Source organism: Callithrix jacchus, chromosome 3, assembly GCF_049354715.1.
Source record: "Callithrix jacchus isolate 240 chromosome 3, calJac240_pri, whole genome shotgun sequence".
Classification (NCBI taxonomy): Eukaryota; Metazoa; Chordata; class Mammalia; order Primates; family Cebidae; genus Callithrix; species Callithrix jacchus.
Genome location: NC_133504.1, coordinates 82,603,143 through 82,615,215, shown reverse-complemented (window position 1 = coordinate 82,615,215; position 12,073 = coordinate 82,603,143). Strand labels below are relative to the sequence as shown.

At 36.9% G+C, this 12,073-nt stretch overlaps 1 protein-coding gene across 4 annotated transcripts in view; it reads left to right on the top strand.

Annotated features, from left to right (window-relative positions):
- UGT8 (UDP glycosyltransferase 8) overlaps window positions 1-12,073 on the top strand; it is an 83,428-nt gene that overhangs the window by 27,313 nt on the left and 44,042 nt on the right. For all 4 annotated transcript variants that reach the window (XM_002745454.6, XM_078367879.1, XM_035293061.3 and 1 more), the window contains one exon: window positions 1,066-1,889. In XM_002745454.6, the coding sequence (XP_002745500.1) occupies window positions 1,068-1,889 (822 nt within the window). In that variant the 5' untranslated portion in view covers window positions 1,066-1,067. The remainder of the gene's footprint in view (window positions 1-1,065; window positions 1,890-12,073) is intronic.

The following is a 12,073-nucleotide window of genomic DNA, read 5'->3' as shown; positions in this document are numbered from 1 at the left end:
ATGTAATTATTCATCAGTCCTTTTTCAGTAAGTCTTTACTGAGATCCATTAACCCTCTTGAGCTTTTCTATTAAAAGTTTCTCTTTTACATAATGATCTGAAATGCATCAGCAAATTGACATAGATTACATAAATATAGATAGCTAGGACACATATGGTATTTAGGTAAAGGGAAAATATATATTAAAGATTATTTTTCCTCTGGGAAAAAAGTCTTTTTTACCAAATTACAAAACTATTCAAAAGAATTATTTTCTAAAACATAATCTTTCTTTGGTATGCTGTTGAAATAAAACAATTTAAATAAGAGACACATGCTGATCTCTCTGGAAATTAAAAAGTGTAGCTTGGCCAGGTGTAGTGGCTCTTGCCTCTAATCCTAGCTCTTTGGGAGGCCAAAGCTGATTACCTGAGGATTACGTGAGGTCGGGGGTACAAGATCAGCCTGACCAACATGGTGAAACCTCATCTCTACTAAAAATACAAAAAATTAGCCAGGTACAGTGGCACATGACTGTAATCCCAGCTACTCTGAAGTCTGAGGCAGAATTACTTGAACCCAGTAGGCAGACATTGCAGTGAGCCTAGATTACACCACTGCACTCCAGCCTGGGCTACAGAGTGAGACGGTCTCAAAAAAAAAAAAGCTCAGCTCTTCTTCCTGGGATTAATATTGACATTTAATTAGAAGATGAACAGATGTTCTATAGATATTTCATAGATATCATTCTGAAAAGATATATTATGTGTCATTCAACCTCATCAAAATGTTATTTCAAATGTTTAAAAATAGTTTACTAATGCAATTTTGTTCCCAAACAGATCCATTTTTAGTATATTTCTGTTTATGTCAACTTTACTTTCAATTCTATGTTTACATAATTGATCTTTCAAAAACAAAAAGGTAATTAGAACAAATATCAGGATAATATTTAATAGTGATTTTTTTTTTTTAGACAAAGTATTAGATCAAATATTTTTTTGGGAAACAAGCTCTGTGATTGCTTGTTTTGAATGGCAAGCATTGTATTTTTTTTTTAAGTTGTTTTCTGGTTGTTGTTACAGCTATGAAGTCTTATACTCCATACTTCATGCTCCTATGGAGTGCTGTTGGGATAGCGAAGGCTGCCAAAATCATCATCGTGCCGCCAATTATGTTTGAAAGCCATATGTACATTTTCAAGACGCTAGCCTCAGCCTTGCATGAGAGAGGCCACCATACAGTGTTCCTCCTCTCTGAAGGCAGAGACATCACCCCATCTAATCACTACAGCCTCCAGCGCTACCCAGGGATCTTTAACAGTACCACCTCAGATGCTTTCCTACAGTCCAAGATGCGGAATATTTTCTCTGGGAGATTGACAGCAATTGAACTGTTTGACATACTGGATCACTATACCAAGAACTGTGACATGATGGTTGGCAACCATGCCCTGATCCAGGATCTGAAGAAAGAAAAGTTTGATCTGCTGCTGGTGGACCCTAATGATATGTGTGGATTTGTGATAGCTCATCTTTTAGGGGTTAAATATGCTGTATTTTCAACTGGCCTTTGGTATCCTGCAGAAGTGGGCGCTCCTGCTCCATTAGCATACGTCCCAGAGTTTAACTCACTCCTCACAGACCGCATGAACTTGTTGCAAAGGATGAAAAATACCGGTGTTTACCTCATTTCCAGATTAGGAGTCAGCTTTCTGGTACTTCCCAAATACGAAAGGATAATGCAGAAGTACAACCTGCTGCCAGAGAAGTCCATGTATGATTTGGTTCATGGGTCCAGCCTGTGGATGTTGTGTACTGACGTAGCACTGGAATTCCCGAGACCTACTCTACCTAATGTTGTTTATGTAGGAGGAATCCTAACCAAACCAGCCAGCCCACTACCAGAAGTAAGGTTTGCTGAATTCCTTGGTAATTCTTTTTTAATGTAAAAGTCAATTCTGATTTTTAGAAGAGATAGGATTAGTTACTGTTTGATAGCTAACAGTGCTCTAAAACGTGATTAGGGTATGGGGCCTCAAAAGTCCCTCTATTTGGGTTCAACACTTCCCTGGGAAACATTTCTGCTTTGAATGAGCATTTCTGTAATTCTGAAAAGAACTCTGTGCCGTATGGTCAACAAACTGGCTGGGAAATAGGTTTCTGATTAAGGAATAGTTATAGTATGTGAGGAGAATATAATTAAATGGTTAGTTTTAATGAGTATAAGTGATTTTACCTTTAGTTACACACAGAATCCCCTCTGTTCTACCCTAAATGCACAGGTATCTATGTTTAGCTTTGGTTGAGTGAACTGAAATAAGTATAAAACAAGTGAATAGAGGTTCTTCTCTGGGAGGGTGTAACACTTGTTTATGTCCAATCGTGAAAGTGAGGTGGTAAATTCCATCAAAGTAGATGGAAGTAAATGTAATGGTTTTAAGGAAAGCATACTCTGTTGCTATTTCATTTTAATGATGGAATCAATGGTGCTTTAAGAAACTGTGTTCCTTATGTAAAACTTAAATTCCTTTTATTGGTTGAGCCATCAGTAAATCCCTTGGTATTCTGTTCACCATCCTAGTTTATTTTTTATTAGATATCCTACACTAGCAGAAGCCGTAGACATACCTGTTGTTGTAGTGAGTTGTGTTTTTTTTTTAGACGGAGTTTCGCTCTTGTTACCCAGGCTGGAGTGCAATGGTGTGATCTCGGCTCACTGCAACCTCCGCCTCCTGGGTTCAGGCAATTCTCTTGCCTCAGCCTCCTGAGTAGCTGGGATTACAGGCACTTGCCAACATGTCCAGCTAATTTTTTGTATTTTTAGTAGAGACGGGGTTTCACCATGTTGACCAGGATGGTCTCCATCTGTTGACCTCGTGATCCACCCACCTCGGCCTCCCAAAGTGCTGGGATTACAGGCTTGAGCCACCGCACCTGGCCCTGTAGTGAATTTTCTAATGTCAGACTGAATCTCTAAATTTAACCTCAACATCAGGTCCCATTTACTAGGAAGTGTAGGGCTTATTGCAGGATTTTTTCTATTCAAACTATTTGTACTCCTGCCTCTGGAAATAGCCACTCAAAACAATTCTGCTAAATTGTTGATTTCTAGCACTGGAGTAAATCCAGATTTTCTCATATAGATGAGAACAATCACAGGGCTGAATCATGAGGCAATAAAGTTTTTAGAAATATATGACCCGTAGACTTTTCTAATATGGTCATTAGACTTATATTTAATAAATAATATATTGATATATCTCATGTAACATGGAAACATAGAAATGGCCTGTACACCCATTGCATTTCAAATATATGCAGCCACTGGAAGCTATGAGGGCACACACTTGTTCTCTCTGACATCAACTGTAAAAGATAGGGACTAATCTCAGCTTATCTTAGCCTTTCATGAATTTATTCAAGCTCATTTTGAATCATCAAAACTTCTGTGGCAGAGTCACCTTACTAAAGGTAGCTAAAATCAGATTTTAGAAGCAGCTTCTAAAAGATTTGGTAATCAAGTTTGTCTTTACCCTGAGTTATTTATAATGTTACGCAAATCATTTTTGTTCTCTCTAGGTCTTCATCTTTTCCCAGCTAGAGTACTACCTTTCTGCCCGCTCCTTTTGGTTTTCATCTGGGTGCTCTCTCTCTTCTTCAATCACTTTATTGAAGAAGAAATATATCATGAAAAGGAGCTGGATGCTGTGGCTCATGCCTGTAATCCCAGCACTTTGGGAGGCCAAGGCAGGAGGATCACCTGAGTTCAGGAGTTCAAGACTATCCTGGACAACATAGTGACAACTTCTCTCTACAAAAAATAAACAAAAATTAGCTGGATATGGTGACACGTGTCTATAGTCTCAGCTACTCAGGAGGCTGAGATGGGAGGATCACTTGAGTTCAGGAGGTCGAGGCTGCAGTGAGCTGAGATCACACCACTACATTCCAGCCTAGGTGTCAGAGTAAGACCCTATCTCAAAAAAAAAAAAAAAAAAAAAAAAAAAGAATGTTCTGATTGCCTTTTCTTTTCTTCTAGTTCCTTTACATTTGTCTTGAGTTCAGCTACTTGAATGACACAGTATAAGTATAGGATAATACTTTATGTTTTGTTTTCAGTACTCTACTTTTCCAAAAGATGTACAGCATCTGACAATTTTTTTTTTTTTTGGTATAATCCATGCATTTTTTTCTCTCATGGATCCCTCTGCACACAGATGTCCTTACTAGTGTCACTATTTTGTTTTACATGAAAAACATCTTTTTAGTGGTCTTTGGAGCTTGACATAAGGAACTCAAAATCTCCTTTGATTTACCATAATATCTCATTTCCACTGGCTTGATTTACTTTGTGGACTTCTTTCTTCTTTTTCCTCTGAGCTTTCTGTAGTGGTTCTTTTGAAATTGTTTTTTATTTACAACATTTGCTTTGTGCCAATTAGTTTGGTTGCACACACAATTATGGCATGTGTGCCTGTTATATATAGTATGTATACATAGATAACTGTATTACAATTATTGAAAGTCTGTTAGATTATCATTGTGAAGGGCTGTTTTCATTTCAGAATGTTATTTATAGTTTTTGAGCAGGGAGTATTTTGAAGACTGATGATATGCAGTAGTCTTTCAGGCATTCCTTATTCTGGTGTGGTTTTATATGCTTATGAACACATGTTCCCAGTGAGATTTTTCTAGTAGATTTATTTGAAAAGGTATAATAAACTGTACCTTTTCATTCTAAAAGTTACTGAGTTTCTCAAATGCCTATATTATTTGTAGGGCATTAGTTGTGATGATAACACAAGAGGACCCAACAAGTAGCTGTGTGGAACATGTGATTCACATATGGCAGCCTAATTGTTCATTCCCTTGGTATCTTACACCGGGAATAGATTAGGTTTTGCAGATGTCTGTAAATGACTGGACAGTGGGACTGAATTTCACAACCTGGGATGAAAGGGTAGATAAAATTTATAAAGAACATTTTAAAGAAGGTTTCATAGTATATGAGCCTAAAGAAATCCTGTAGAGAGCATATAGTTCAGCTCCATTCATTTTATTTATTCCTTCCCGTAAAGTAGGTAGAATACACATAGAGAATAGTCCATCCATTTCTCATATAGTAGATACAAAGACTTCATCAAGGGCCACACAGAAAGTCTGTGGCAAAGTTAGGTGTAATGTGAGTTGTTTGCTACTTATTAGGTATTTTGTCAAGGTAATTGCATCTTTTGTCACTCATTTTAGCGATGTACTCATTTATAATTGTGTATAAAACCATGCAGAGACAGCACTTTTTTGAATCTTAATTATTTTACATCTCTCAAAGATTGTGAGGACTTAATACTCAAGTCAAATGAAGCCATGTTGACTCTTAACTTATGCTTCAGAGATTTGATAAACTAAATCAGCCTAAATTCAAATGCTTTTGATTACAAAATGTGTCAGTGTAAAGAAATTGGTGTGACTTCATACTAGAAATCATTTAAAAATGCATGTTAGAAATGTGCCTGGAAAAACAACTCATCATCTACTACCTGGCTACCTACGATAGGAGTCCTTAAATGATCGACATCATTTCCCCTTAATCTACCTAAGGGGAAGAAGTCTGGGTTGGATCACATCCATATAGTGATTTTATAGTCCATCACTGCAGGCCAGGAGAGAACATGAATACAGATTAAAACATAAAAATTTTTTGCTTTGATCAAGAAGGAGGTCTGTAGACAGGCCCCTATTTGAATAGATTCTTTAAATATTAAATGTGAATGAAATAATGACATCTAATTGGAGAGTGATTTTAAGTTTTATTAATTTTATTAGCAGATAATAATACCACCAAAGAAGAGTACATGTGTACTTAGGTAATCTAATAGTTATTAAACATTAAATGTTTCAGGTGATACTTTTTAGATGACTTCCCATTGGCTGAAATGGCCTAGGCTGCCAGGCAGTTGCTGTTTGCTACTTTTCAACTTCTACAGCCCCAAACTCTTACAGCACCTAATAGCACTTTAGATACTGTTTTGTTGTTGTTGTGTGTTTTTGTTTTACATGGCTCTCTTAACTAGAATGTGAGTACCTCAAAAGGTTGATACTCTATAGCCTGAGTGCCTGAAAAATGGTTGGCACTCAATAAAAGTTGAATATTTAATGAACTGTATCAAATAGAAGTAGTTGCCAAAAATAGTTGATTTGGTTAGTGCATCAATGTTAATATTATAACTATCATCTATTTATTACAAATTTATGTCTGTATACCATCCCAGCCATTAAGAAGAAAATCTGTGCTAGGTTGTTTTGGTTTTTTGTTTTGTTTTTTTTTTTTGAGATGGAGTCTTGTTCTGTCACTCAGGCTAATGTGCAGTGGCATGATTTCAGCTCACTGCAGCCTCTGCCTCCCTGGTTCAAGCAATTCTGCCTTACCTTCCCAAGTAGCTGGGATTACAGGTGTGTGTCACCATGCCTGGTCAATTTTTATATCTTCGGTACAGACAAGGTTTTGCTGTGTTGGCCAGGCTGGTCTTGAACTCCTGACCTCAAGTGATCCTCCCAACTTGGCTTCCAAAAGTGCTGGGATTATAGGTGTGAGCCACCGCCCCATTTCCTCCTAAGTTATTTTAATGAATTAGAATAGCTACTCTAATGTTACGGATAGTGAGAAAAGCAGATAACCATATATTACCCAACTGTGAACTAAAATAATTTTTTTCTCTCTTCCAAATATGCATATAAACAGGGACTGTAGTGAACAATAAGTCAACTGAGGCAGCATGGCACTCCTTTTTAGGTTCTTCAGAGATGCTATATTTCTACATTAGGAGTATTCAGGGCATCTTAATTTCACCAGTTGTGGAGACATTTTTATTTAAGGAAACACTCATGGGGAGAGATTTAGATTAGAGATAAACAGAGATAATAGTACATGGGACCAAGGAATGGGCCCAGAGATACTCACTGTTTGTCATTTTGTCGTTTGCTGGAACTCCCTCAGAGAGTAATCTTGGGAACAATGAGAGATTGAGCAACAGAGTCCTTACATTAGCCACTTGTGAGCAGGTGAGTCTATGAGAAGAAAAATGAAACGAAGAAACAAAATAGTGGCTTTCCATAGTTGATATTCCTTGATTAACACAGAAGCCATTACATATGCTTACTTATGGTGATTGAAATCTGATTTCATCATTAATGAATGAAATCCATAGGCTTGGACGTGAGACCAGGGCCCTTGGGGCTAAAAGACTTGATTCAGGGCTGCAGCAGATGTGGAAAATAAAGGCCATTTTATTAATAGTTTCATATCCTATTTATCTTATGAAACTTAAAGCTGAAGATGTAAAGCTTCATCTGTATGGTAGTACTATGCTATGTTGGTAGCTATGTGGGGTCAGAAAATTGAGGAGGACAATGTTTAAGAGAGACTAATAATTTCATTCCAGTTACTAATTCTGAGTTCAGAAATGATAGTACTTTAACCACTGTTTGTTTGTTTGTTTTACATGGCTCTCTTAACTAGAATGTGAGTACCTCAAAAGGTTGATATTCTATAGCCTGAGTGCCTGAAAAATGGTTGGCACTCAATAAAAGAGTAATATTTAATGAACTGTTAAATGATAGCTTGGCAGAAAAATATTAATTCCCTAAGGGAACTCGTTAAAATGTTTTTGCAGAAGTTTTATAGGCTAGTCATGTATTTTGTTTTTATTTTATAGTAAGAAACCAAATTACCTTGCTAAAGAAATCGATCCAGGAAGTAAATAAATCAGGCACTGTTGGAACTATCAGTGACTTACTGTTCAGTTCACTGATACAGAAATTTTCTAAGCAGCAATGTAGTTTTAAATAGCTTATCAGCTGCTCTGTAAGCATTATGGGCTTACAAGGATTTCCTGATATGATAGGATACACAATATACAAATGAATCAAACAAACTTGTGTTTAATTGATATTGCAAAATCTGACGTGATTTTAACTGCAGCAGCACACATTGTTAAGTTTTAAGCTTTAATAAGCCCCAGGGAATTTTTCATTTGGGTATTAAGTCAAACACTGGCAATATTTTTAAGGGAAATATTTTTAACTGATCATTTTTAGAAATGACAATTTTCTCAATTAGATTACTGTTGACACCAGTTTGGGGGAATGATGTTCTTCACAAATGCTCTTATCCTAAGCCAAACAGGTCTATTTGGGAAATTTAAATTGCTACTGCCCAAGAGTTTGTCAGATCTAATTCTGAGCCAGGTTTTGACAGGATGGTGTGAGCATGAGCTTATGAAAAAGCAGTGGCACTGAAGGCAAACTACCTATTTTCTGGCTTTGTTTATGAAAAATTTTGTATCATTTTCCAGGTATTGTACCTGGTATACATAATAGCAAAGTGGAAAAACTTTGCTGGCCCTCCCTGGCTTTTAGTCTTATCTTCTTATTACTCTTTTGGATAAAGGACTCAGCTTAATTAAAATGAGGATAGGATGTGAGTACTTACTTCAGAGGGTTTTTGGTATATCAGAGCCAGGACAATACCTGCTGATGATAGTTATTACTGTATTCCTTTTATTATTGCTGTAATAACTCATACCTTTCAGTGAGCAAAGAGTATGGAATCACTGATCACTTCTTATTTTCCACATGCTGAAGAGAAGAGTAGTTCTCAGGCGAGTGCATGGAGATGTAGGAGGGATATGAAGGAAGCATCTGTGGTTTCTCCTCATTCTGGCAGTTGATACTGGTACTTCTGTTTTCATTTTGGGGATTTTTTTTTCTTTTTTTCATCCTTTCTCTCACTGAAGTAGAAGGAAGATGACAATTGAGTGAGATATGTGGTTCTTAGATTATCTGGAGTGTGTTAAGAAATGAGCAGAAATTGATAGATATATCTTCGCTAGGGTAGAAAGAATAATTTAGGGAGTAACTGCATTAGAATGTTGGCTTCTTTAACCTCTGGGACACTGTCTAGTTTTTCAGGCCTTTCAGTGGAGGAACTGGGATTGCAGCCCCTCTTCTGCTGGAACCACACCTATGCATTCTCCTGACTCTGTGCTTCTCATTTTTTAGGAACCTAAGGTGGAAACTCTAGAGAAAGAAATGATTGCTTTCCTTCTAGCCCAGGATTATACTGAATCTCCTCCACACTCAGACCCTGCGGAACTAGACTCAGTTTCCTAGAAATGTCAAAAAAGGCTTAGTAGTTTCTTCGAAGATCTAAGGTGCACACTCAGCAACTGACTCCAATATTTGTCCCAACTTCTTCCTATATTTTCTATTAGGTTGGTGCAAAAGTAATTGCAGTTTTTGCCATTAAAAGTAATATCCCAGCAGGGCTCAGTGGTCCATGCCTGTACTCCCAGCACTTTGGGAGGCCAAGGCAGGTGGATCACCTGAGGTCAGGAGTTTGAGACCAGCCTGGCCAACATGATGAAACCCTGTCTCTACTAAAAATACAAAAAAATAAGCAGGGCATTGTGGCGCATGCCTATAGTGCCCCCTACTCGAGAGGCTGAGGAAGGAGAATGGCTTGAATTCGCGAGGGGGACGTTGTAGTGAGCTGAGATTGTGCCACTGCACTCCAGCCTGGGCGACAGAGTGAGAGTCCATCTCAAAATAAATAAATAAATAAATAAAAAGTAATGTCCCATTGTATCCTTTATATTCTCCTTTACTTTCCTCAGTATTGTTTAGATCAGAATTTCGTGAAATTCTTGTTAACACAATTGTAGGCCACTTAGTAGATCTGGGGTAGATCTAATAATTTGCACCATGTTACCTGGTAATGCTGATACTATTGGTCAGAGGAGCAGTCCCTATTTGAGAACCATTAATTTAAACTCACACAATCAATATCATTCATAAATTTTAATAGCACTATGTAATGTATTTTGTATCAGAATCATTTTTCTCATAATTAAAGATTGTCTCTGTTTTAGAAAGTTATTTTCAGTGTAAATTGCACCCAAATAAATGGATATATATCTAGATTTCAAGAACTAGAAAAGCCCTAAATTACATTCTACATCTGGATAGCTCATTACTTTACAGTTCCATTTTGTGAAACTGAGATGATGCTGTTGAGAGTTCAATTCTTGCTTTAAGATATAGATCTAAATAGAATGGCCATGTGCAGCCATGTTAATAATAGGTAAGGGCCTCTGAACTAATAACTTTATTTTATTTTATTTTCAGAACTAGTAACTTTCGACTCTTTTTCCTGTTTTCATTTATCTTTGCCATTTGCTTTTGGCTTTTTGTCAAGGTATATTTTTGTAAAGCAGCATTTACTGCTATTTGTAGGAATAAATTTTAGGAGGAGATTCAAGAATTCTGATTAATATAAACATAGAGAGTTAATTAGTTGGTTAACAGAGCATCCCTTCTAGAAAGAGCTATGAGAGATGAAAATACTATTAGGAGAGAGAAAAAGAGAGAGACAGACAAACATATCTTCCTTTTTTCTAAAACTTCAAAGAAATTTCTCTAAAAGTGGTCATTTACTTATAGTATTTTATATGGGTGGCCTTTGACGGGGTGGATTTTCAGAAAAAAATTATAGTGTTCAAATGCAGAAGGGGAAACTTAAGACCATGTGGTGGATACTGGTTTCCCTTGATTTTCTTCTGCTTTTTTTTTTTTTCTCTCTGGATACACGATAGAGTAAAATAAACATTACAAAGTAAGCTGACTTGGTTTCACACTTCATTAAATATAGTAACTAGTTAACAAATGTCTATTGAATTATTTTATACTGAATTAGATTTAGAGAAAAGGGCTTCTTACAGCATTTAAAAAGATTTGATTTGCACGGATCTTTAAGAAAAACATTAGGTTCTAAGAAATTTTAAATCTTTCAGAAAAACAATGGAGAAAGCAATATTCTTTGAGTGGGGGGATCTCAGGTCAGTCAACTTTAATGTCTCATTCACTTTCATATCTAGTACTACAGCACTTGCACAGTACACATTTTAATACACATGTTTTGAAGTAATATAATCTGAAATTGCAAAAGCCAACATTCTCGCCTAATTTATTTTGCAAAAATGTAATAAAAGTTTTACTCTATAAATTTCCAGACCTTTTATCAGTGAAAAGCAACTCAATTGGCTTGAAAAATATTATTAAAACCTTGAGACTAACTAAATCCCTTAACTACCATTTTTAGCCCATGATGAGGAACAGATAAACCTACTTGACTTTTTTTTTCACTGCAAAGTCTTCTTAGAACTTTTTCACATGTGTGACATTGAAAAGGTTTTACAAACCACAAAGAGATGGCTACAGTTAAAAAGGATAGATGGCCATTTAGTTATAAATTCAGTGCAGATTTATTGGGTACCTAATATGTGACAGGCACTGAGCTAGCACTGCTAATTGCAAGAGATAGTTTTTTTGTTTTGTTACTTCTAGTCTAATGGGGGAAATAATAACGATGTAAACAAATTAATACAATGCATAGTTCCAGTGCTGAAGTGCTGTAACAGAAGCCAACAGAATGCAGTGATAGAGAATAAGGAGTCTTCTCAGGCGATCAGCGTAATGGCTCCTGAGAAGGTAGAGACAGCCAATGGAGGGAGAGTGTTCCAGACAATCAATACCCACCCAAGTGGGAAGGACTTTACGTTTTGAAGAACTGAGAAAGATCAGTGGGGACTGAGAACCTGGTGGCACGGAGCTAGGGTAGAGTGACTGAGGTGACTTTGGAGAGATGAACTGAGATGGTATCATGCAAGACCTTGTGCACTGTCCAAGGTTTGGATTTCCTTCTGAGGCTTTAGATGGGCTTTAACATGATTGGATTTACTTTTAGAAAGGATCACTCTGGTTACTTTGTGGAAAAAGTACAATGAAAGGGGAAGAGGGGAGACAGGCAGGATTAATTGGGTGAATGTTACAGCTCAGAGGTGGGTTGATGGCTGCAGACAGTAAGAAGTGGGATGATTCCAAGTATATTTGGGAGGTAGAATTGAATAGGGTGAAGGTGAGTGATGGGCGGTTCTAAAAAAACCAGTTTTCTTGCTTGAGCAGCTGGTGGATGGCATTTCCTTGATGGGAAAGACTAGGGTATCAAGAAGTTATTTAGGAAAATACATTGTTTAGT